The sequence below is a fragment of the Capra hircus genome, chromosome 3 (genome assembly GCF_001704415.2).
Source record: "Capra hircus breed San Clemente chromosome 3, ASM170441v1, whole genome shotgun sequence".
NCBI classification, from domain to species: Eukaryota; Metazoa; Chordata; class Mammalia; order Artiodactyla; family Bovidae; genus Capra; species Capra hircus.
Window position 1 is genome coordinate 27,152,613 of NC_030810.1, and position 27,396 is coordinate 27,180,008.

General features: G+C 42.8%; 1 protein-coding gene across 1 annotated transcript; it reads right to left on the reverse strand.

Moving 5' to 3' along the window:
- Positions 7,918 to 26,831, reverse strand: LOC102183751 (cytochrome c oxidase assembly factor 7). The gene is made up of 3 exons (XM_005678402.3): positions 26,664 to 26,831; positions 23,802 to 23,942; positions 7,918 to 9,143 (listed from the first exon to the last, which is right to left on the reverse strand). Exons 1-3 carry the CDS (start codon positions 26,767 to 26,769, stop codon positions 8,695 to 8,697), a joined length of 696 nt encoding a protein of 231 aa, XP_005678459.1. The 5' UTR covers positions 26,770 to 26,831; the 3' UTR covers positions 7,918 to 8,694.

Genomic DNA, 27,396 nt, shown 5'->3' on the forward strand with positions numbered 1-27,396 from the left:
CACAGACAATAAAAGGCAAAACCCATACTGAAACCCAGGTTAAGACCTTTAGACCTAAGAACTGGAAAGAGTCTGCTACCCCCAACCTTAATGTAGAATTCAAAATAAGAGATCTAAATTGCAAAATAAATGTCAGGAAGCCAAAGCAGTTTTGACCTTTTTTCCCCCAAAGCGATTCCTTGATGTTTTCTAAAAACATAAATTATTTTTTAATTTGTATTTTCTCATTCTTTAACACGCACACTTAGTAATTCTTTAACTAAGTTAGAGTTTCTCACATCCGTAGGGGCTAAAGTCTAGAAATTGTCTCTCTGCCAAGCTGCCTTTCACAAAATTTTTCAAGCAGTTTCATAAAACTTTGACATACTAAAATGTAAAGCATTTTTAAATAAAAACAAACAAACCAGCAAACAGCTCAAAACTGTTTTTTGTCACCATTTCGATCTCATAAGTTCCAAATCAATATGAATGGCTCTTGGGTCCATCCGTGTGCCCAGGCTGGAAATTTTTTTTTTTTAACCCCATGTTTAACTCCATTCTCCTCCTACTCCCACGAGGCTCTTTAATCCATTTTCCACACCACAGTGATCTGGTTTCCAAATGTGCTTTCATTCTCCCGCTCAAAACTCATCGGTGACTCTGCATGACCCACAAGATAAAATCCCAATCTTGAGACGCCCCCCAGCCTCCCCTCCCCTCTGCCTCTCTGGGACTCCTACTTCCCTTTCTTTCTCACAGCAATGTGAGATTTTAGTGAGAACACTAAATGAAAACACAAATCACCGGGCAGTTATGAAACTTCTTCCCCATTAGACCACCTAGCCCAAGCCTGGGATGGAGGGAAAATGTTGGCAATAGTAGCCTGCTGGCCAGAAGACAGAGTAATGATCTTGCTTGCTCAGACCAGAGCATGAAAACCCCTTTTCAAACCTTGCCTCAAAGGTTGCACCAAAGTGAGAAACCTAACAATGCTTTCATCAACCTATCCCTTACCATAGCAACATGGGTATGCAATGGCCTTGGACCCTCCTGGACAATATATTATTATTTGCATTTAATAACCATTGTGAAACATAACATTTGGATACTGTTAATTCTAATCCATTGTTCCTGGCCCCATCTCAGTATGTGATCCAAAGAAGACTGGCATCATGGGTCCCATGCAGGAACTGGTCCATAAAAAATAGCCCAGCATATCTGACACCAAAACTCAAGTTAACCCAATTTTTCAAGATTACAAAACACACTATTCAATTGAAAAGATGTGATTCTTAAAAAATAGTTAAACAATGCAATTGAGCTGAATGAAGTATGCTGGTAGGTGATAAAGGATAGTGAGGGATAATTGTTTCTTCTACTCTGCTCCCAACTGCATTTCATGAGAACATAAGCCTTCAAATCTCACATTAAAAAAAATTAAATGTTTACAGTTTTTAAAAAATCGTGGTTGTTTAGTCTCTAAGTCATGTCTGACTCTTTTGCAACCCCATGGATCATAGTCTGCCAGGCTCCTCTGTCCTTGGGATTTTCCAGGCAAGAATACTGGAGTGGGTTGCCATTCCCTCCTCCAGGGGATCTTCCTGACCCAGGGATGGAAACTGTGTCTCCTGCATTGCAGGTAGATTCTTTCCCACTGAGCCACCAGGGAAGCCCCAAACTGTGGTAAAATATGCATTAACATAATTTAGCCATGTTAAAATATACAGTTCCGTAATGTTAATTGTATTCACATTTTTGCTCAGGTTTATATCCAGAACGTTTCATCTTCAAAATCTAAACAGTATTACTCATTAACAACTCCCTTCTTCCCCCACCTCCTAACAGGTGGCAACCACCCTTCAACTTTCCGTTTATGAGTTAAGGTATTTATAAGATCAAAATAGCTCTTCTAAGTGGAATCATACGTACTTCTTTTTGTGACGGGCTTATTTTACTTAGTATAATGTCAAAGTTCATCCATCTTATAGCATGTCAGAATTCCCTTCAAGGCTGAATAACATACCATTGCACATATATACATTTTGTCTTATCTATTCACCCATTTATAAACGTTGGGTTGCTGCTGCCTTCTGGCTTTTGTGAATGCTGCTATAAACATGGGTGTACAAGCATTTCTTGGAGACCCGGCTATCAATACTTCCAGATATATATGCAGAAGTGGAATTACTGGACCATATGGCAATTTTACATTTAATTTTTTGAGAAACTGCCATATTGTTTTCAATATGCAGTAGTGGTTGCACTATTTTATATTCCCACTAACAAAGCATGAGGCTTTCCATTTCTCCACATACTCTCCAAAAACGTGTTTTTTTTTTTTTTTTTTTTTTGGTAAGATCCATCCTGACAGGTATGAGGTAATTATCTCATTGTGGTTTTGATTTGCATTCCCAGACTTCAAGAAAATTAAAGATATCAAGGGAACATTTCATGCAAAGATGGGCTCAATAAAGGACAGAAATGGTATGGACCTAACAGAAGCAGAAGATATTAAGAAGAGGTGGCAAGGATACACAGAAGAACTGTACAAAAAAGATCTTCACGACCCAGATAATCACGATGGTGTGATCACTCACCTAGAGCCAGACATCCTGGAATGTGAAGTCAAGTGGGCCTTAGAAAGCATCACTACGAGCAAAGCTAGTGGAGGTGATGAAATTCCAGTTGAGCTATTTCAAATCCTGAAAGATGATGCTGTGAAAGTGCTGCACTCAATATGCCAGCACATTTGGAAAACTCAGCAGTGGCCACAGGACTGGAAAAGGTCAGTTTTCATTCCAATCCGAAAGAAAGACAACGCCAAAGAATGCTCAAACTACTGCACAATTGCACTCATCTCACACGCTAGTAAAGTAATGCTCAAAATTCTCCAAGCCAGGCTTCAGCAATATGTGAAACGTGAACTCCCAGATATTCAAGCTGGTTTTAGAAAAGGCAGAGGAACCAGAGATCAAATTGCCAACATCCACTAGATCATGGAAAAAGCAAGAGTTCCAGAAAAACATCTATTTCTGCATTATTGACTATGCCAAAGCCTTTGACTGTGTGGATCACAATAAACTGTGGAAAATTCTGAAAGAAATGGGAATACCAGACCACCTAACCTGCCTCTTGAGAAACCTATATGCAGGTCAGGAAGCAACAGTTAGAACTGGACATGGAAAAACAGACTGGTTCCAAATAGGAAAAGGAGTACATCAAGGCTGTATATTGTCACCCTGCTTATTTAACTTCTATGCAGAGTACATCATGAGAAACACTGGGCTGGAGGAAGCACAAGCTGGAATCAAGATTGCTGGGAGAAATATCAATGACCTCAGATATGCAGATGACACCACCCTTATGGCAGAAAGTGAGGAACTAAAAAGCCTCTTGATGAAAGTGAAAGTGGAGAGTGAAAAAGTTGGCTTAAAGCTCAACATTCAGAAAACTAAGATCATGGCATCTGGTCCCATCACTTCATGGGAAACAGATGGGGAAACAATGTCAGACTTTATTTTTCTGGGCTCCAAAGTCACTGCAGATGAGATTGCAGCCATGAAATTAAAAGACCCTTACTCCTTGAAAGGAAAGTTATGACCAACCTAGGGAGCATATTCAAAAGCAGAGACATTACTTTGCCAACAAAGGTCCATCTAGTCAAGGCTATGGTTTTACCAGTGGTCATATATGGATGTGAGAGTTGGACTGTGAAGAAAGCTGATCACTGAAGAATTGATGCTTTTGAACTGTGGTGTTGGAGAAGACTCTTGAGAGTCCCTTGGACTGCAAGGAGATCCAACCAACCTATTCTAAAGGAGATCAGTCCTGGGATTTCTTTGGAAGGAATGATGCTAAAGCTGAAACTCCAATACTTTGGCCACCTGCTGTGAAGAGCTGACTCATTGGAAAAGACTCTGATGCTGGGAGGGATTGAGGGCAGGAGGAGAAGGGGACGACAGAGGATGAGATGGCTGGATGGCATCACAGACTCGATGGACATGAATTTGAGTGAACTCTGGGAGTTGGTGATGGACAGGGAGGCCTGGCGTGCTGCAGTTCACAGGGTCGTAAATAGTCGGACACGACTGATCGACTGAACTGACTGAACTGAATGACTGGTGATGTTGAGAATTCTTTATACGCTTGTTGGTCTACACCACTTATCTTAACCACAACAGAAATTACTTTATATTTTAAAACTGAAGTCACTCTTTAAAGCTTCTCTGCTCTTGGGAAAGTCTCCCTCTTATAACAGCTTGAGAAACAAGCATGCTGTGCTTACAAGTACCTTCATACAGCATGCCTTTCTTCTAAAACAGCTGCAAAACTGAAAGCCCTAACCTTAAGTGATGACAGAAATAAGGATCATGTCATCTGCAGAAAAATGACAAGCTCGCCCCCTAGTGTCAAGTAAGGAAGATAATAGAAAAAGCAAATATTCTTAAAAGACCGAACCACCACAAAGAAAATCATTTCTACCCTACCAAGAATCTGGAGAGAATACCACAAACTACTAATCAATCAGGGCTTATCAAGTGGAACTAGTGGTAAAGGGCCCAGCTGCCAGCGCAGGAGACATAAGAGACTCAGGTTCAATCCTTGGGTCAGGAAGATCCCCCAGGGATAGAACCCACGTCTCTTATGCCTGGAGTAGGGCATGGCAACCCACTCCAGTATTCTTGCCTGGAGAATCCCCATAGACAGAGAAGCCTAGGGGGCTACAGCCCCTAGGGTAATAAAGAGTCGGACATGACTGAAGTGACTTAGCAGGCATGCACTAACCAATCAGTTCAGTTCAGTTCAGTCGCTCAGTCGTGTCCGACTCTGTGACCTCATGAATTGCAGCACGCCAGGCCTCCCTGTCCATCACCAACTCCCGGAGTTCACTCAGACTCACGTGCATCGAGTCAGTGATGCCGTCCAGCCATCTCATCCTCTGTCGTCCCCTTCTCCTCCTGCCCTCAATCCCTCCCAGCATCAGAGTCTTTTCCAATGAGTCAACTCTTTGCATGAGGTGGCCAAAGTACTGGAGTTTCAGCTTCAGCATCATTCCTTCCAAAAAAATCCCAGGGCTGATCTCCTTCAGAATGTACTGGTTGGATCTCCTTGCAGTCCGAGGGACTCTCAAGAGTCTTCTCCAACACCACAGTTCAAAAGCATCAATTCTTCAGTGATCAGCTTTCTTCACAGTCCAACTCTCACATCCACACATGACCACTGGAAAAACCATAGCCTTGACTAGACGGAACTTAGTCGGCAAAGTAGTCTCTGCTTTTGAATATGCTATCTAAGTTGGTCATAACTTTTCTTCCAAGGAGCAAGCATCTTTTATTTTCATGGCTGCAGTCATTTTCATCTGCAGTGATTTTGGAGCCCAGAAAAATAAAGTCTGACACTGTTTCCCCATCTGTTTCCCATGAAGTGATGGGACCATATGCCATGATCTTCATTTTCTGAATGTTGAGCTTTAAGCCAATGTTTTCACTCTCCACTTTCACTTTCATCAAGAGGCTTTTTAGTTCCTCACTTTCTGCCATAAGGGTGGTGTCATCTGCATATCTGAGGTCATTGATATTTCTCCCAGCAATCTTGATTCCAGCTTGTGCCTCTTCCAGCCCAGTGTTTCTCATGATGTACTCTGCATATAAGTTAAATAAGCAGGATGACAATATACAGCCTTGACGTACTCCTTTTCCTATTTGGAACCAGTCTGTTGTTCCATGTCCAATTCTAACTGTTGCTTCCTGACCTGCATATAGGTTTCTCAAGAGGCAGGTCAGGTGATCTGGTATTCCCATCTCTTTCAGAATTTTCCACAGTTTATTGTGATCCACACAAAGGCTTTGGCATAGTCAATAAAGCAGAAAGAGATGTTTTTCTGGAACTCTCTTGCTTTGTCCATGATCCAGCAGATGTTGGCAATTTGATTTCTGGTTCCTCTGCCTTTTCTAAAACCAGCTTGAACATCTGGGAGTTCACGTTTCACGTATTGCTGAAGCCTGGCTTGGAGAATTTTGAGCATTACTTTACTAGCGTGTGAGATGAGTGCAATCGTGCAGTAATTTGAGCCTTCTTTGGCATTGCCTTTCTTTGGAATTGGAATGAAAACTGACCTTTTCCAGTCCTGTGGCCACTGCTGAGTTTTCCAAATGTGCTGGCATATTGAGTGCAGCACGTTCACAGCATCATCTTTTAGGATTTGAAATAGCTCAACTGGAATTTCATCACCTCCACTAGCTTTGTTTGTAGTGATGCTTTCTAAGGCCCACTTGACTTCACATTCCAGGATGTCTGGCTCTAGGTGAGTGATCACACCATCGTGATTATCTTGGTCATGAAGATCTTTTTTGTATAGTTCTTCTGTGTATCCTTGCCACCTCTTCTTAATATCTTCTGCTTCTGTTAGGTCCATACCATTTCTGTCCTTTATCGAGCCCATCTTTGCATGAAATCTTCCCTTGGTGTCTCTAATTTTCTTGAAGAGATCTCTAGTCTTTCCCATTCTGTTCTTTTCCTCTATTTCTTTGCATTGATCACTGAGGCAGGCTTTCTTATCTCTTCTTGCTATTCTTTGGAACTCTGTATTCAGATGCTTTTATCTTTCCTTTTCTCCTTTGCTTTTCGCTTCTCCTCTTTTCACAGCTATTTGTAAGGCCTCCTCAGACAGCCATTTTGCTTTTTTGCATTTCTTTTCCATGGGGATGGTCTTGATCCCTGTCTCCTGTACAATGTGGTGAACCTCCATCCATAGTTCATCAGGCACTCTATCAGATCTAGTCCCTTAAATCTATTTCTCACTTCCACTGTATAATCATAAGGGATTTGATTTAGGTTATACCTAAATGGTCTAGTGGTTTTCCCTACTTTCTTCAATTTAAGTCTGAATTTGGTAATAAGGAGTTCATGATCTGAGCCACAGTCAGCTCCTGGTCTTGGTTTTGCTGACTGTATAGAGCTTCTCCATCTTTGGCTGCAAAGAATATAATCAATCTGATTTCAGTGTTGACCATCTGGTGATATCCATGTGTAGAGTCTTATGTCGTTCAAAGAGGGTGTTTGCTATAACCAGTGCGTTCTCTTGGCAGAACTCTATTAGCCTTTGCCCTGCTTCATTCCACGTTCCAAGGCCAAATTTACCTGTTACTCCAGGTGTTTCTTGACTTCTACTTTTGCATTCCAGTCCCCTATAATGAAAAGGACATCTTTTTGGGGTGTCAGTTCTAAAACGTCTTGTAGGTCTTCATAGAACCGTTCAACTTCAGCTTCTTCAGCATTACTGGTTGGGGCATAGACTTGGATTACTGTGATACTGAATGGTTCACCTTGGAAACGAACAGAGATCATTCTGTCATTTTTGAGATTGCATCCAAGTATTGCATTTCAGACTCTTTTGTTGACCATGATGGCTACTCCATTTCTTCTAAGGGATTCCTGCCCACAGTAGTAAATATAATGGTCATCTGAGTTAAATTCACCCATTCCAGTCCATTTTAGTTTGCTGATTCCTAGAATGTCGACATTCACTCTTGCCATCTCCTGTTTGACCACGTCCAATTTGCCTTGATTCATGGACCTGACATTCCAGGTTCCTATGCAATATTGCTCTTTACAGCATCCTATCTTGCTTCTATCACCAGTCACATCCACAAATGGGTATTGCTTTTGCTTTGGCTCCATCCCTTCATTCTTTCTGGAGTTATTTCTCCACTGATCTCTAGGAGCATATTGGGCACCTACTGACCTGGGGAGTTCCTCTTTCAGTATCCTATCATTTTGCCTATTCATACTGTTCATGGGGTTCTCAAGGCAAGAATACTGAAGTGATTTGCCATTCCCTTCTCCAGTGGACCACATTCTGTCAGACCTCTCCACCATGCCCGCCAGTCTTGGCTGGCCCCTCAGGGCATGGCTTAGTTTCATTGAGTTAGACAAGGCTAGTTTATTCACAGGAACAGTGAAACAGGTTCAGTTCTGAGGGGCAAAATGTATGATAAATCCCTTCCTTACAAATTCCTAGGTTAAGTAAGTTACTTTATTAACAGTACCAAATGAGTGGCCTGAGGATGTTATTTTTAACATGTGAATGTCTCCATGTTTTCTGTTATACCCTCTTGAGCAACTCAGAAGCATATGACCTTTATCTTTACATCACACATAACTCCCAATCTCTGAATTTATTGAAAAATCTGACTCTAAAAACAAAAAAGCAGCCCACACCAATGATTACACAAGTCAGCAGGTGCCAGTCCTGACTATTTAACTGTTCTTAGCTCCTTAAACCCGCTATTATGTAAATCAAGATATTTTGATTTTGTAAGCTCTCCCAAGTAAAATAATGGTGATGATGGTGATTCCTTCACGCCTGTGGCTAATTTTTCCAGTTTCCTGCTCTCTCCTTCCCACCCCCACAATCTTTATGGTTCACTAGTTTGCTATTTTTTCACAGAACAGGAAAAGAGTTTGAGAACCAAGATCTTATAAATTTGGATCACAGAGATAAACAAATATTGAACAAAATAAACATTTCAGACTACGTCTGAGCAGGTGACACTGGGGAACAATGGGTCTATGTAATCACCCATTGCTAATATCACCCAGTTACTGATTTTAAACACCAAGTCTTTCTTCTCCAGCAAGTTGACCTTCAAGGGCTCCATAAGAAAAAGGAGGTACCAGCATCAACCTGTCTGTAGCACAGGAGGGTGGGCCACCCTACCCAAACGTTAAAGGCTGGACATTTTTCTGCTGTTCTTTGTGCAGCTGCCGGGCCCGATTTTTTAGTTCCTCAGCCTTAGCTTCGTCCTTATCAACACCATCCCCAAGCTTGTACATGCGGCTGGCATTAGCACAGGCCCAGACATGGCCCAAGTCACAGGCTTTCATTGAGTATTTGCATGCCAGGCCCATGTCCTTGGGAAAGCTGGGGGCACCCTGCAGGAACATAGCACTGAGGTTGAAACAGCTGGCAGCATAGTTGCCATCACAGGCCCTTGTGTAGTAGTCTCTGGCCCTCTCCAGATTGGGCTGGCCATCCTCATTGACCTGTCCATCATGTGCCAGGAGACCAACATTGTGGCATGCTTCAGTGGACTTCTTTCCTGGCTTCTCACATGCCATCAGAAAGCAGCTGGAAGCAGCTTTCAGGTCCTGGGATAGTCCACCTGGGAAGAAAGAAAAAAAGTCAATCCAAGCCAGGACAGAACCTCAATGTCTCAGGTCAAAGTCAGGAAGCAATTCCCAAATAAAGTTTATATACTTTGAGCTAAGGCAGCATGAAAAGACGATGGCCTGTTATAGTACACAGACCTTACAGCTTTTTCAGCCATGGAATCTTCTGCTCAAATGGTATCTTATAAGGAAGCCCAAATAGGTAAAGTGTAAAATGATTAGTTTCTCAGCCTTAGCTTTGTCCTTATTGGTAAATGATATTTACCTCTGGGGATAAGAGCAAGATCATGGCATCTTATAAGCACTTCGCCAAATGTTTGTTAATTTAAATATATGCTGAATATATATTAATTGCCAATTACTATGCTAGGTTCTAAGGAATAAAAAGATAATGACCCTGCCCTTGTGAATTTTGTGGTCTAATAAAACAGACATTAAACACCACACAAGTAAATGTATGATTCTAAGTGTGACAAGCATATGGTGAAAGAATACAGGATGCTGAGAATGATCAAGGCTCTGAACTGAGAGGTGAGGTAAAGGAAAGTTTCTCCAAAGAAGTAACATTTGAGCTGTGAAATAAGGGAAAAAAGAATGAAAAGAAAAATATGGAGTGGGGAAAAAATGGCAAAGAAAACTGTTTCCAGCAGCAGGAACAGAATACAAAGAGAAAAGGAGCCCAGGTGCTAGAACTCAGAAATCACTAAGGAAGGGTGGTGAGGCAGGCAGGGGCCAGCTCACGCAGGGTCTGATGGGTCTTCTTAAGAACCTTGTACTTTAACCTCAGAGCAATGGAAAACTGCTAACGGATCATTTTAAGCAGAGGTGGTGACAGGGCCTGCTTTTTTCTTTTTTTGTTTTAACAGAACATTTCAAATCCCCTATTCTCAAAATCCCTCATTCCTAAAAAAAAAGAGAAACATATCTCAACAATAGTTTTTAAAGAAGTCATCCCAAATACACCACCTAGGAAAAAAACATCATTAAGAGAACACCATTCCAGTCATCTCTGTAGTATGTGTTTGAATTAAATGTTGGCTGGCTGAATGGACAGCTAGATAGAAGTATAGTTGACTCTTGAAAGCTGTGAAGGACACACACTCTCCATGAGCCAAAAATCCGAGAATAGTCCCAGGGATGGGGGAGCCTGGTGGGCTGCTGTCTATGGGGTCGCACAGAGTCGGACATGACTGAAGTGACTTAGCAGCAGCAGCAGCAGCAGCAGCAGCAGCAGCAGCAGCACCAGCAACCTTCCCTAAATGTGCTCCTGCGCACCCACAGACTAAACCAACAGGGGACAGAAATCACGAAGCATTACTATTGTATTTATTGTTGAAAAAATCCACATGGACGTGAACCTGCATCATTCAAACCTGTGTTGTTTGAGAATCAACTGCACTTTGGAAAACCAGATTACACATGCTACTTGTAAATAAAAAATTCAACTTTGATTTTATTTGCATTTATTAAGACAAACAAGTGAAAATGAAGCAACTGCTAACTTCAAATGAGTATTTCTTCAACAGAGAAATTTCCTAAATGAGGCCCTAGAGTTATAAATTATTAAAAATATTTAAAGGTTAAAGTTACCGGGCTTTTTGGGGAGAGGCAAGGGGCTGGTGTGGCAGGGTGTTTCATGGTGGCCTCTGTAGCAGAAGCACAGAGTCCTAACCACCGGACTGCCAGAGGATTCCATTTTTATTTTGTTTTAACCAAATTTCAGACAGTATTCACTCACAAGTATAAAAGGGGAATTCTCCTACTTCTCCCCACCTCTCTTCTCCTGCCTTCTACTTTTTGTTAGATATGTTATTTCAACTCAGGGATATACAGGAAACAGAGGTTAATGAAGCCTGAGCTCTGCAGGCAGAAAACTGAGGCTCCAGTCCTGGCTCCACCATTTGGAAAATTTATACTACTATTTCTTCCAATTTTTTTTTTTCTGTCCCAATCTATTTTCTTTCTGCGCTCCAATACATGCTGTGTTAGATTAAGGGACACTGAACCCTACAGGTTGAGACTCTGAGGGTTGGGGGATTTTTCTGCTTTTTTTTGTCTCAGTGCTTCAGTTTAAGAGAACATCTACAATCCTCTAAGTTCACTGATCTTTTAGATTCACTGTTTATTTCCTTTTGAAGTATTCTATTTGTTGTTAAGCCTATCCAGTAAATTTTTCATTTCAAATATTATATTTTTCAATCATAGGAGTTTGATTCTTAATAGTTTCAGTTTCTCTGATGCGATTGCCCATCTGTTCATTCATTGTGTCCATCTTTTGTTTAAATTCTTTAACATATTTATTTCCTTGTTTAAAAAATATTTTGACTGTTAATTCCAACATTCCTGTCACATCTGGGTCTGTCTCTATTGACTGATTTTTTTTTTCTTTAGTAATTCCTTATTCCTGGACATTGTAGATAATATTTTATTCACTCTGGGTTTTGTTGTATTCCCTTACCTACTATACTCTGGTTTCTCTTCATATCACATAAATCTCTCACTTTTAACCAAAGACTGCTGAGTTTTGTTCTGGCAGGTTAACTATTCACTGGTGAATCAGCCTGACCCTTCTGAGGCCTGATCCTCTAGCAGCCTCAGTGGCCAGAAACTCTGACCTATGCCTCATCCATTCAGCAAGAATACCATAATCTACTCTTTCTGCCTAGTCTGAAAAGTACCTCCAGGCAGAAAGCCAAAGCCTGGGGCTCATCCTGTGTGTTCCCCTTTTCTCAGGGATCACACTACTGCACTGAGTTATCTTCCAATGTCTAAAAACAGTTGCTTCATATATATTGTGGAACCCATGGTTTATAACCTTAAAAGTTCATTTCAGTTGCTTTATGGAAAGATGATTAGAGACCTGAATTAATGATGCAGGAAAGAAAGGTAGCTTGAATAAATATAGTAGCAGGAAAAGAAGAGACGATAGATTTGAAAGACAAACTGGTCATGAGCTACTCAGTAGGGAAGACACCACTTGCTAAACTGAAAGACAACAGGGGTGTAATAATTTGAGAGAAAACAATTAAGACTCTCATGGAAGAACAAGATGGTGGAGGAGTAGATGGAGGTGGAATACATCTCTCCATGGATACATCAGGAATACACCTTCAGACACAGAAATGCATACAGAACACCAGCTGAGAGTGGACAGGAGTACCTGACCAGAGGAAAATAATATACAGAACCATGCAAAACTTGGTAGGAGAAGGAAAGGGGGTAAAACTGGAGTGTCAATAGGACTGGACCTGCCCTTGGCAGGTGGGGAAACTGAAGCAAGGGTCCAAGCCCCACATCGGGTCACTTGTCTGAGCCAGAGATGAAACATTTAAGGCTGAAAGTGAAACAGCTGATCTGTGGCAGCCTAAATGGAATGAGAATCAGATAGTCCTGCCACAGCCATACATACTCCAGACAGGGATGCAGGTCCCCTGGAAAGCACAGTGGCTGGGAGCTGGAGTTTAGGGACTATGGAGCAACCCCAGGGCAGGGCTGCTGCTGACTGTGGAGAGATGGATCGAGAACATGTGAGGGAGGAGACTGTGGTGGGATATGCCTGTAGAGGAAAGATGGGCAGCCATGGAAGCATGGAATACTGCTGAGTCACACATAGCGGGGTGGAGCCATCACCATAGCTTCTCTCCACAGGCCAGCATCTGCAGCTGAACAATAGAGAGGCTGGCCGATCAAATGCCTGATGCACTGAACTACAGGGCAGGACCCCACCCAGGGTGCCCCTTTAAGTGCCTGATGTGTGGAATAACAGAGAAGGACCCCAGACAAGGGAGTCCTCTAAGCATCTGAATGGGCAGAGCTATGCAGAAAGACTGGCCAAAGAGGCCTTCTGATCGCCAGCTACAAGAGGCTCAGAAAAAAGTTCTGATAAGGCGATAACTCCTGCAGCTGAGGCAGTCCATGTCCCTGCACACTTGGCACTGCCAGGGTCCCCGCTAGCCAAGCAGCTGCACCACCTTCACACTCAACTCCCACCGGGGCAGAGCTGCCACAGGCAAAAAGAGTCTTGCATCTATGCATGCAGGGTTGCTTCAGTTATGTCTGACTCTTTCAGACCCTATAAACTGTGGCCTGCTGGGCTTCTCTGTCAGGGAGGGGGGTTCTCCAGGCAAAAATACTGGAACGTATTGGCCAATACTGGTTGCCATACCCTTCTAGAGCACTATATTTCCTGCTGCCCTAGCTGCCAACTCCCCTGAATACTTGGTGCTGTCAGAACCCCTGCAACCCAAAAGCTGTACCAACCTCCACACCTGGCCCTCACAGATACAAACCCAAATCCTCCAGGGCAGCCTCAGGAGCAAATCCGTGGACGACCCACACACAGAGGTGGAAATAAAACAACAGTTGAAACCCAGGAGCAGTATGGATAAGGAAGAACACCCAAAACCCTCCCATCAGCTGTACAAGCTGCAGATTAAATCCACACGATCAACTTGGCAGACTCTGTGTCTATGGAATATATAAAAGGTCACTAAGAGGTCCCACAAAAGAAAATGTACTAGTTCTGATAGCTGTGGACATTGGAGGCAAGAACACACAGGAGTAGGACCAGATTAGAATCAAAGCTGTCCCAGAGGAGATCCAGAGATCAGTGCAGTGTTGGAAGGCATCCTAGGGAGGTGAGGTGGACTGTGACTTCTAGCGAGGGAAAGGACTCTGACAATAATGACTCAAGATAAACATTTATTATTCTTATGCTTTGTTCTATAGATTCTTTGGATTAAAAAAATTTTTTTTTCTTTTTTCCTCCCTCTGTGGTCAGTTCACTTCAGTTCAGTCAGTTCAGCCGCTCAGTTGTGTTTGACTCTTTGCAACCCCATGAATCCCAGCACGCCAGCCCTCCCTGTCCATCAGCTCCCAGAGTTTACTCACACTCATGTCCATCGAGTCGGTGATGCCATCCAGCCATCTCATCCTCTGTCGTCCCCTTCTCCTCCTGCCCTCAATCCCTCCCAGCATCAGAGTCTTTTCCAATGAGTCAGCTCTTCACAGCAGGTGGCCAAAGTATTGGAGTTTCAGCTTTAGCATCATTTCTTCCAAAAAACCAGGACTGATCTCCTTTAGAACAGACTGGTTGGATCGCCTTGCAGTCCAAGGGACTCTCAAGAGTCTTCTCCAGCACCACAGTTCAAATGCATCAATTCTTCGGCGCTCAGCTTTCTTCACAGTCCAACTCTCACATCCATACGTGACCACTGGAAAAACCATAGCCTTGACTGGTTGGACCTTTGTTGGCAAAGTAACATCTCTGCTTTTGAATAAGCTATCTAGGTTGGTCATAACTTTCCTTCTAAGGAGTAAGCGTCTTTTAATTTCATGGCTGCAGTCACCATCTGCAGTGATTTTGGAGCCCCCCAAAATAGTCTGACCCTGCTTCCACTGTTTCCCAGTCTACTTCCCATGAAGTGATGGGACCAGATGCCATGATGTTAGTTTTCTGAATGTTGAGCTTTAAGCCAACCTTTTCACTCTCCTCTTTCACTTTCATCAAGAGGCTCTTTAGCTCCTCTTCACTTTCTGCCATAAGGGTGGTGTCATCTGCATATCTGAGGTCATTGATATTTCTCCCAGCAATCTTGATTCCAGCTTGTGCTTCTTCCAGCCCAGTGTTTCTCATGATGTACTCTGCATATAAGTTAAATAAGCAGGATGACAATATACAGCCTTGACGTACTCCTTTTCCTATTTGGAACCAGTCTGTTGTTCCATGTCCAATTCTAACTGTTGCTTCCTGACCTGCATATAGGTTTCTCAAGAGGCAGGTCAGGTGGTCTGGTATTCCCATCTCTTTCAGAATTTTCCACAGTTTATTGTGATCCACACAGTCAGAGGCTTTGGCATAGTCAATAAAGCAGAAATAGATGTTTTTCTGGAACTCTCTTGCTTTGTCCATGATCCATCAGATGTTGGCAGTTTGATTTCTGGTTTCTCTGCCTTTTCTAAAACCAGCTTGAACATCTGGGAGTTCACGTTTCACGTATTGCTGAAGCCTGGCTTGGAGAATTTTGAGCATTACTTTACTAGCATGTGAGATGAGTGCAATTGTGCAGTAGTTTGAGCATTCTTTGGCATTGTCTTTCTTTCGGATTGGAATGAAAACTGGCCTTTTCCAGTTCTGTGGCCACTGCTGAGTTTTCCAAATGTGCTGGCATATTGATTGCAGCACGTTCACAGCATCATCTTTCAGGATTTGAAACAGCTCAACTGGAATTCCATCACCTCCACTAGCTTTGCTCGTAGTGATGCTTTCTAAGGCCCACTTGACTTCACATTCCAGGATGTCTGGCTCTAGGTGAGTGATCACATGATCATGATTATCTTGGTTGTGAAGATCTTTTTTGTACAGTTCTTCTGTGTATCCTTGCCACCTCTTCTTAATATCTTCTGCTTCTGTTAGGTCCATACCATTTCTGTCCTTTATCAAGCCCATCTTTGCATGAAATGTTCCCTTGGTGTCTCTAATTTTCTTGAAGAGATCTCTAGTCTTTTCCATTCTGTTGTTTTCCTCTACTTCTTTGCATTGATCGCTGAGGAAGGCTTTCTTACCTCTGCTTGCCTTTGGAACTATGCATTTAAATGTTTATATCTTTCCTTTTCTCCTTTGGCACTATGAAATCTAATTAAGCTTTCGAGATTTTTCTCTGTCACACTTTTTATTGTTGTTATAAACCTCTGCCTCTACATTCAAAGTGAAAGTGAAGTCGCTCAGTCGTGTCCGACTATTTGCGACCCCATGGACACCAGGCTCCTCTGTCCATGGGGTTTTCTAGGCAAGAGTACTGGAGTGAGTTGCCTTTCCCTTCTCCAGGGAAATTCCCAACCCAGGGATCGAACTCAGGTCTCCCGCACTGTAAACAGACGCTTTACCACCTGAGCCACCAGGGAAGTTAGTTCTGTGGAGTCTTCCTTTTTCTCTTTTCTTTTCTTTAATTTTAATTTTTTAAACCTATTATTATTTTTTCTAAGTTTATTCCTTTGTTTGCTTTTCCTACTGTTCTTTTCCTCTTGCAATTAATCTTTAATGTATATAAATCTTCTTTATCTACCTCTTTTTGACTTTGCATATCTATTCTTTCTTTCCTTTCCTTTCCTCTCAACATATTTGTTAGCTTTGTTTTCATTGCTTTATTCCCCATTTGCTTTAGTTTTGTTTTCCGGTTTGTGCTTTAGTTAAATTTGTTCCTTTGTTTGCCAAGTCAATCAACTGTACTTTATTTTTGTTGGACTGTTTTGACTTTGCTCAGCACTGTATATGTATACGTGTATATTCCATTATTTTAATTATTATTTGCCCGATTTTCTAATTTCCATTTGTTTGGTTTCTGATTACTGGATATCTGCTTTAATCTCACTTAATGCCATAATCATTTCTAGAATCTTCGTTCCTGACCAGAGATCAAGCTCTGAGCCTTTGGAGTGGGAGCACTGATTCCAAGACCCTAGACTACCAGAGAACTAATCCTGCTGCTACTGCTGCTAAGTCACTTCAGTCATGTCCAACTCTGTGCAACCCCATGGACGGCAGCCCACCAGGCTCCCCCATCCCTGAGATTCTCCAGGCAAGAACACTGGAGTGGGTTGCATTTCCTTCTCCAATGCATGAAAGTGAAAAGTGAAAGTGAATCGCTCAGTCGTGTTCGACCCTTAGCGACCCCATGGCCTGCAGCCCGGGATTTTCCAGGCAAGAGTACTGGAGTGGGGTGCCATCCTTCTCCCCAGGAGGCATCAAGCAGTGAGAACTCACACAAAGGAAGCCACTTGAATACAAGACCCAACATCACCCAACCACCAGTAGCACCCTGTGCAGGATGGTTCATCCAAACAACAAAAGAAAAATACAAACCTAATCATCAGCAGACAGGATTACCACCTCACACAGCCTTGCCTATCAGAGAGGGAAAAAAAAAAAACTCAGCACAAATCTCACCCTATACGAAGCTTACACAAACCTCTGGACCAACCTGAGGAGGAAAGAAACCAAAAAGAAGAAAGAATTCAACCTTGAAGCCTGGGAAAAGGAGACCTCAAACAGTAAGTTTAAAAAAAAAAAAATGAAAAGGCAGAGAAATACTACATAAATGAAGGAACAAACTAGAAACACAGAAGTCCAAATAAATGAAAGGAAACAGGCAAACTATCTGAAAAAGAATTCAGAATAATGACAGTCAAGATGATAAAAAACCTTGAAAACAAAATGGAGAAAACGCAAGAATCAATTAACAAAGACCTAGAACAATCAAAGAATAAACATGCAGAGACAACACAATTACTGAAATTAAAAATACTCTAGAAGGAACCAATAGCAGAATATCTGAGGGAGAAAAACGAATCAGTGAGCTGGAAGATAAAATGGTGGAAATAACTTCTGAAGAGCAGAATGAAAAAAAGTAAAGGAATGAAAAGAACTGAGGATAGTCTCAGAGACCTCTGGGACAATATCAAATGTACCAATATTTGAATTATAGAGGTCCCAGAAGAAGAAGAGAAAGAGAAAGGGTATGAGAAAAGTTTTGAAGAGATTACAGTTGAAAATTTCCCCAACATGGAAAAGGAAATAGTCAATCCAAGTCCAACAGGCGCGACGAGTTCCATACAGGATAAACCCAAGGAGAAACATGCCAGGACACATACTAATCAAACTAACAAAGACTAAACACAAAGAAAGACTATTAAAAGCAGCAAGGGAAAAGCAACAAGTAACATACAAGGGAAACCCCATATGTTTAACAGCTGATCTTTCAACAGAAACTCTGCAGGCCAGAAGGGAATGGCAGGATATATTTAAAGTACTGAAAGGGGAAAATCTACAACCAAGATTACTGTACCCAGCAAGGATCTCATCCAAAACTGATGGAGAAATAAAAAGCTTTTCAGACAAGCAAAAGTTAAGAGAATTCAGTACCACCAAACCAGCTTTACAACAAATGTTAAAGGGACTTATATAGTCAAGAAATACAAGAGAAGAAAAAAGATCTACAAAATCAACCCCAAACAATTAAGAAAATGGCAATAGGAACATATATATCAATAATTACTTTAAATGTAAATGGATTAAATGCTCCAACCAAAAGACACAGACTGGCTGAATGGATACAAAAACAAGACCCATATATACACTGTCTGCAAGAAACCCACTTCAGACCTAAAGACACATGCAGACTGAAAGTGAGAGGATGGAAAAATATATTCTGAGGAAGGCTTTCTTATCTCTCCTTGCTATTCTTTGGAACTCTGCATTCAAATGGGTATCTCTTTCCTTTTCTCCTTTGCCTTTAGCTTCTCTTCTTTCCTCAGCTATCTGTAAGGCCTCCTCAGACAATCATTTTGCTTTATGCAGAGTACATCATGCGAAATGCCAGACTGGGTGAAGCACAAGCATATGAAGATGAAGCATATGCAGGCAGGCAGACGAATCATATGTAGACGAAGTACAATCATATGCAGAGTACATCATGTGAAATGCCAAACTGGATGAAGCACAAGCTGAAATCAAGATTGCTAGAAATATCAATAACCTCAGATATGTAGATGACACCACTCTATGGCAGAAAGCAAAGACGAACTAAAGAGCCTCTTTATGAAGATAAAAGAGGAGAGTGAAAAAGCTGGCTTAAAACTCAACATTCAAAAAACAAAGATCATGGCATCCAGTCCCATCACTTCATGGGAAGTAGATGGGGAAGCAATGGAAACAGTGACAGACTTTATCTTCTTGGGCTCCAAAATCACTGCAGATGGTGACTTCAGCCATGAAATTAAAAGATGCTTGCTCCTTGGAAGAGAAGGTATGACCAACCTAGACAACATATTAAAAAGCAGAGATATTACTTTGCTGACAAAGGTCCATCTAGTCAAAGCTATGGTTTTTCCAGTAGTCATGTCTGGAAGTGGGAGTTGGATCATAAAGAAGGCTGAACGCTGAAGAACTGATGTTTTTGACTGTGGTGCTCGAGAAGACTCTTGAGAGTCCTTCAGACTGCAAGGAGATCAAACCAGTCAATTCTAAAGGATATCAATCCTGAATATTCATTGGAGGCTGACTGATGCTGATGCTGAAGTTCCAACAATTTGGCCACTTTTTGCAAAAAGCTGACTTACTGGAAAAGACCCTGATGCTGGGAAAGGTTGAAGGCAGGAGGAGAAGGGGACAACAGAGGACAAGATGGTTGGGTGGCATCACCGACTCAATGGACATGAGTTTGAGCAAGCTCTGAGAGATAATGAAAGACAGGGAAGCCTGGCATGCTACAGTCCATGGGGTCAAAAGAGTCAGAGATGACTGAGTGACTGAACAACAACAAAAGTCCTTATTAAAAATATAATAGACTATAATATAAACACAAGACATATATTCAGAAACTAACAGCTAGGAACATTTTTATTTTTCCACACTATATTGTACAGCTGAGTTCACACATAATTTTGTGTTCAGCTTTCTTCATTGAATATTGTATTATAAACTCTTCCTGACATCAACAAAAACTATTTAGAAACATTCTTTTTTAATGGGTTAAATAACATTCTAGTTATGGAAGTAACATTATTTAACTAAACTGCTACTGTTGGCACACAGATTGAAAAAAAAATAATAATGCAGCTATATATTACTTACAAATCATAAATTAATGAAAATGGGCTAAAGAAATGCCCCTCTGCTTAAGCAAGGGAACTTTATATTCCTGTTAATGCTAAACTTTCTTCAAATTTGAGACTACCACAGACCATATGTTACATGTGAAGGCAGAAATAGTCCACCAAGTTCTAGAGATTTAAAAAAGGCATCCTCTTCAAACTTTCACTGATCATCCTTCTAACCAGGCTTCACTGGGCACTAGGAACAAGTGATGAATGAATTATATCATCCTCAAAAAGCTCATGAACTAGTCAGCAAAAAAAAGAGCTGCCTGTTTTAGGTTATATTCCCAACTTGTGGCGGTTTTCAAATATGCCCATAAATTCTTGATAGTCCTTTCAAGAGGTAGAATTTTAGTTCTCTCCAATTAGTGCAGGCTAAACTTACTGACTCACTTCAAATAAGCAGAATGGGATAGGAATGAAAAGCATGTGACTTCCAAGAGTAGGTTATAAAAGACACTGTGGATTCCATCTTGCTCCTTTATTTGGATCACTCACTCTGGAGGAAGCCAAATGCCATGTCACGAGGACATACAAGTAGCCCATGAAGAGATCCATGTCACAAAGAACCAAGGTCTCTTGACAACAGCTGGCAAAGAATGGAAGCCTTCACAGCCAAGTGAGTGAGCCAGTTCAGGACTGAAGATTCTAGTTCCAGTCAAGCCTTCAAAAGACTACAGCCCAGTTCCCTGGCTTGTGTCTTGACTGCAGCCTAATTGAGAGACCCTGAGGCACACAGCTCACTACTCCCAAATTCCTGATCCAAAGAAACTATCTGAAATAATAGGTTTGTTGGGATAATTTGTTATTTAGCAATAGGTAACTCCTAGGAGGCACAGAATAAAGACTCTGCCTGCCAATACAGGAGACACAAGAGATGTGAGTTCAATCCCTGGGTCGGGAAGATCCTTTAGATTAGGAAACGGCAACCCACTCCAATATTCTTGTCTCGAAAAATCGCATGGACAGGGGAGCCTGGTAGACTACAGCCTGTGGGGCTATAAAGAGTCGGACATGATGAGCATGCACGCAACACAATGCAACTTAAACACTACTCAATATCAACTGTAATTAAGGCATGAGGAGAAGAGACAGATGGAAAGGAATTGATTACTAGTCCCTTCTTCTGCGCCAGGCACATGCTGATACCGTTACCTACATTACCCTATTTAATCTTCACAAAGACCTATGAAGAAAGTATTGTTTTTTCTCCATTTTACAGGTGATATAACTGATACACAGAGTTAACGTGACTACAGAGTTAACATTCCCTAAGGTCTGCAACCCCATGTCCAAGGAGCGGTGGCTGTGCAGGCACAGGAGGGCCAAGAGGAGCTACTCCATGTTCAAGGTCAGGAGGGGCAGCGGTGAGGAGATACCCCTCGTCCAAGGTTAGGCGCAGTGGCTGCACTTTGCTGGAGCAGCCCTGAAGAGATACCCCATGCCCAGGGTAAGAGAAACCCGGTCTGTCTTACTTGCGAGGCATCAGAGGGCAGACACACAAACCATAATCACAGAAAACTAGCCAATCTAATCACACAGACCACAGCCTTGTCTAACTCAATGAAACTAAGCCATGCCGTGTGGGGCCACCCAAGACAGGCAGGTCGTGGTGGAGAGGTCTGACAGAATGTGGTCCACTGGGGAAGGGAAAGTCAAACCACTTCAGTATTCTTGCCTTGAGAACCCCATGAATAGTATGAAAAGGCAAAATGATACTGAAAGAGGAACTCCCTAGGTCAGTAGGTGCCCAATATGCTACTGGAGATCAGTGGAGAAATAACTCCAGAAAGAATGAAGGGATGGAGCCAAAGCAAAAGCAATACCCATTTGTGGATGTGACTGGTGATAGAAGCAAGGTAGGATGCTGTAAAGAGCAATATTGCATAGGAACCTGGAATGTCAGGTCCATGAATCAAGGCAAATTGGACGTGGTCAAACAGGAGATGGCAAGAGTGAACGTCGACATTCTAGGAATCAGCAAACTAAAATGGACTGGAATGGGTGAATTTAACTCAGATGACCATTATATCTACTACTGTGGGCAGGAATCCCTTAGAAGAAATGGAGTAGCCATCATGGTCAACAAGAGAGTCCGAAATGCAGTACTTGGATACAATCTCAAAAATGACAGAATGATCTCTGTTCGTTTCCAAGGCAAACCATTCAATATCACAGTAATCCAAGCCTATGCCCCAACTAGTAACACTGAAGAAGCTGAAGTCGAACAGTTCTATGAAGACCTACAAGACCTTTTAGAACTAACACCCAAAAAAGATGTCCTTTTCATTATAGGGGACTGGAATGCAAAAGTAGGAAGTCAAGAAACACCTGGAGTAACAGGCAAATTTGGCCTTGGAATACAGAATGAATCAGGGCAAAGGCTTTGGGGCAAGAGTTTTGCCAAGAGAACGCACTGGTCATAGCAAACACCCTCTTCCAACAACACAAGAGAAGACTCTACACATGGACATCACCAGATGGTCAACATCGAAATCAAATTGATTATATTCTTTGCAGCCAAAGATGGAGAAGCTCTATACAGTCAGCAAAAACAAGACCGGGAGCTGACTGTGGCTCAGATCATGAACTCCTTATTGCCAAATTCAGACTTAAATTGAAGAAAGGAGGGAAAACCACTAGACCATTTAGGTATGACCTAAATCAAATTCCTTATGATTATACAGTGGAAGTGAGAAATAGATTTAAGGGACTAGATCTGATAGATAGAGTGCCTGATGAACTATGGACAGAGGTTCATGACATTGTACAGGAGACAGGGATCAAGACCATAGAAAGAAAATGCAAAAAAGCAAAACGGCTGTCTGGGGAGGCCTTAGAAATAGCTGTGAAAAGAAGAGAAGCGAAAAGCAAAGGAGAAAAGGAAAGATATAAGCAACTGAATGCAGAGTTCCAAAGAATAGCAAAGAGAGATAAGAAAACCTACCTCAGTGATCAGTGCAAAGAAATAGAGGAAAACAATAGAATAGAGTTATTTTGGGGGGGGCTCCAAAAATCACTGCAGATGGTGACTGCAGCCATGAAATTAAGACGCTTACTCCTTGGAAGGAAAATCATGACCAACCTAGATAGCATATTCAAAAGCAGAGACATTACTTTGCCAACAAAGGTCTGTCTAGTCAAAGCTATGGTTTTTCCTGTGGTCATGTATGGATGTGAGAGTTGGACTGTGAAGAAAGCTGAGCACTGAAGAATTGATGCTTTTGAACTGTGGTGTTGGAGAAGACTGTTAAAAGTCCCTTGGACTGCAAGGAGATCCAACCAGTCCATTCTAAAGGAGATCAGTCCTGGGTGTTCTTTGGAAGGACTGATGCTAAAGCTGAAACTCCAAAACTTTGGCCACCTCATGTGAAGAGTTGACTCATTGGAAAAGACCCTGATACTGGGAGGGATTAGAGGCAGGAGGAGAAAGGGACGACAGAGGATGAGATGGCTGGATGGCAGCATCGACTCGATGGACATGAGTTTGGGTGAACTCTGGGAGTTGGTGATGGACAGGGAGGCCTGGCGTGCTGCAATTCATGGGGTCGCAAAGAGTCGGACAGGACTGAGTGACTAAACTTAACTGAAGGTCTGCCTAAGGGATTCCCCAGGTGGCTCAGTGATAAAATAATCTGCCTGCCAATGCAGGAGATGTCAGTTTGATCCCTGGGTCAGGAAGATCCCCTGGAGAAGGAAATGGCAACGTGCTCCAAAATTCTTGCCTGGGAAATCCCATGGACAGAGGAGCCTGCTGGGCTACAGTCCATGGGGTCACAAAGCTGGACATGACTAGCACACACAAGGTCTGCCTAACTTGAAAGGCTATGCTCTTCCCTCCAGCGCTTTGCTGAACTCTTGACTCCAAATTTTCCTACAGCATGCTTCCCCAATGCCCGTGAAGACCCATCTGTAAAGAGACCTCAGTATGAGCCTCACATTGTGGCCTCACCACTACCATCGATGATAAGGACCAAAGAAAGCAGGCCTCTCCTTACCTTTCCCAGTCACATAATAGGTCCCCAGTTTGTAGCAGCTATCACTGTGTTTGTTCTCTTCACAGTTGAACTTCAACACCTTGGCAGCCTCATCAAAATTCTTCTGGATCCCTTCCAAATAGTCCACCAGCCGATAGCAACCTGTGAGGAAACGGCAAAAGCTGTTGTTCAAGTCTGGGGGAGTGGGGAGGGTCCAGGTGTGCTAGGCTGGATGTGCCTTTTATTTAGGACAAGCCTCTGTCCTCCGGAGGTGTGGCAAGGTGACTTCACCGCAAAAAATGCATGTTTAGCCACTCCTACAAATGGCACTGTCTGCCCTCAGCCTGGGACTGAGCAATGTATAAACCGGGAAGACCTTGGCCCCTACACTGGCTCTACTACTCACCAGCCCTTCTATTCCCTGTCAACAAGGCCCAGAGATCCACTGGCTTCAATGATGAAAGTTTGCTAGCTTTGGAACTTCTCAGGAAGTTCAGCATTTAAACAGGGAGAACCAAAAGGGTCAATAGGCCAGTCTTCATGGCAGCAAGAGGCAGTTCTTTGATGACTATACCTTAATCCTTGGCCAGGCTGGGTACATGAAGAAAGAGTTGAAATTGCAGCTACCAAAGGAGTTAGGTAGTCTCTATTTTCAGCAAGCCTCTCCTTAACACCTCTCCCCTCTGTACCTTTTCTTCACCCACAATAACACCCATCTCTTGTTAACTTTCATTCAGTGAATATTTGAGCATCTATCTACAACAATATACGAGACACTGCTTTAGTTGCTGGGAATATAGTCACCTGTCCTCCTAAAAGTTACAGTCTAGAGGAGGAAACACAATAAATAAATAGCTTAACAAGATGCATTCAAACCTTAATAAACACCATCAGTGAAATAAAACAGGATGATATGACAGTTTGCTGGGCATTTTGGGGGAAATGGTTAACACAAACCGGGTAATCAGGTAGGGCCCCACTGAGGACTTCAATGTGTGAGCTGAGATGTGAATAACAAGAATGATCTAGCTATTTAAAGACAATGAAATGGGAAGGAGACAGAAAGACTCGGGCACAAGGAACAGTACATAAAAAGACTTAAACAAGTTAATAAGCTTGACACAAATAAGGTGTAATGTAGCTGGATCCAGGAGGGGCAGGAAAAGAGGAAAAGGCAGGGGCCAATCAGAGGGCCTTACATTAGATAGGAAGAAACTGGGATTTTATTCCAAGTCAATGGCAAACCACTGGAAGGATTTATGAAGGGAAGTGATATGATTCAACTTGCATTTTTAAAAGGTCACTCTAATAAATATGTTTTTATATATCTGGATGAATATGGAAGAAGTCATGTGTGAGGGGACCCACTCCAACACTGATAATGACAAAAATGTGTTATTTCTGTCAGCTGAAAATCTAGTAAATAACATAACGAAATTAAAATTTAAGTATCAGCTTATGAGTAGAGAATACATTTAAGGAAGTTAGGGTGCAAATGAAGAGTCAAGTTAGAAAGTTACTTCAGTAATCTGGCTGAGAAATGATGATTTTGAAGAGTACTACAGAACCAGCTATAGAAACTGCCTCCTCTCAGACTCTCTTCTAGAGCAGCATCCTGCACTTCTTATATGCCCACCCACCCTTCCTTCACTGCTTACTGTATCTCCAGGGTACAAAAACACATGTATGGCTCTCCACTGCCTACACAATAAAGGCTTTCAAATGGCTTACCCCAGCATTCAAGATCTGACACACTGTGGCCCAAGGTCAGACCCTCCTCAATCTTATTTCTAACTACATTCTGACTTCAATTTTCTCAAAGAGCATTTTCTTCACTCCCTCTGCTCCATTTAATCAGCATTACTAGCCTATTCTTCCTGATCTCCTCCAGGAGTCTTCCCCAACCATTCTGCACCTCATGGATTCTTTTAAGCCATCCTACTTCAGAGCAACTCTGTGTAGCTGGTCAGCTTGGAGCAAGGGTGCAAGCTATTAGAAGCCAGGGCCAATATCTTTTTTTTTTTTTCTTTAAAAGTATGGGTACTTCCCTGGTGGTCCAGTGGCTAAGACTCCGAGCTCCCAATGCAGGGGGGCCCAGGCTGGATCCTTGGTCAAGGAACTAGATTCCGGATGTGACAATTAAGAGTTTGCATGCCACAACTAAGACCAGGTGCAGCCATATAAATAAATAAAAGGGGGAAAAAAGCACTAAGAAGAAAACCACCCAAAGGTACTGGCTGCTCTGGATGGCCCCTTCTGGACATCACCACTCACAACTGAAGTCAACTCAATGTTCCCAGAACACACGGGGCACATTCATGCCTCGGGGCCTTTTCACTAGCCCTTACCTCTGCCTGGCATGTACCTCTGCCTGGCATGCACCTCCCTTACTTTTTTCAACACTTTGTTCAAATGTTACCTTCTCAATGATGCACCCTGACCACTCAATTTAAAGTTGCCCTCCTGAACGGCTGAGACCTCTCAGTCAGTTCTTTTTCCCACTGCAATTACTACCTTCTAACACACTACTTCATTTATTAGGTTTATTTTCCAATAACCTCCACGAGAACGTAAGCTCCATGAGGACAGGGCATTTTCTCTCTGCTCCAAATGCCCTAGCGCTTCTCTTCCTTCTTGCCAGGCCTCCGGGCTCAGTGCGGCCAGAGCACGCTCCCGCTGCGTGCCCCGCAAGTCCTCGTGGAACCCAACCCGCCCCTTCCCAACACACACACACACACACACACACACACACGGCAGTCAGCGACCCACAGACACCCGCGTCCCCTTCCAGATCCCCTCAGAGGTCGCTCGCGTGACCCGTCAGTCCCCGTCCCTGAGGCCGGAGCCTCCACGTGTCCTTAAGGCCCTGCAGGCGGCCCTCACCGTCCGGGTCCTTCTCGCGGTAGCACTGGTAGTTGCACTCCACTTCCATGTTCTCCAGAAAGGACTTCACCTGTTCCTCGTCCTGAAAGTCCACCAAGCCGGCCATGGCTCTCGCCAGCCCAGTTAAAACCTCCCCGCCGCTCCGACCCTGCCCGCGCCGGACGTCGTCCCGCCCCCACGGTCACGTGAGCCGGCGGAGGGGCGGGGCCTTGGAGGGGCGTGCCGCCAAGGTCCGCGTTCAGCCCTGCGCTGAGGGGGCGGAGCGTCCTGAACTTCGGGCAGTCGTTTGTCCTCACGGTGTTAGTATTTGGCGGTCCCAAGTTTTCCTCTGGTCAGTCCACACGTGAAGCCGGTAGCAGTCTTTCTGCAGCACTTTATATTTGTGTCAGCCCTGTGGTGTTAATATTTCTCTGCCTGCGGTCATTTATCACATTCGTTAATTCGGTTCCCCTAAGCGTGCATCACCGAGTGCTTGGTTTTAGTTTTTTTTTTTTTTTGGTTTTAGTATTAACAAGAGCTGAGGGAGTATGGTTACTCCCTTTAAAGAACCTGCGAGTTAGTAGGAAGACCTTTGTATTTTGAGCACCTACTATGTTCCAGGTGTGGCTGGACAAACTAGTGTTCATAAGTCAGTACAAGCACAATTAAAGGACTGATGCATCTCTACTTTCCTCCCAGACCTACCCACTGCCTCCAACATGAATGACCGAATGACCTAAGGATGGATGGTGAC

What these genes read in the sequence shown, in the direction of transcription:
- LOC102183751 (XM_005678402.3), bottom strand. Translation starts at nt 26,769, where the DNA reads ATGGCCGGCTTGGTGGACTTTCAGGACGAGGAACAGGTGAAGTCCTTT. An exon ending in CCGCGAGAAGGACCCGGACG is followed by an intron (nt 23,943 to 26,663) that starts GTGAGGGCCGCC and finishes GTTTCCTCACAG; the next exon opens with GTTGCTATCGGCTGGTGGAC. An exon ending in CTATTATGTGACTGGGAAAG is followed by an intron (nt 9,144 to 23,801) that starts GTAAGGAGAGGC and finishes CTTTCTTCCCAG; the next exon opens with GTGGACTATCCCAGGACCTG.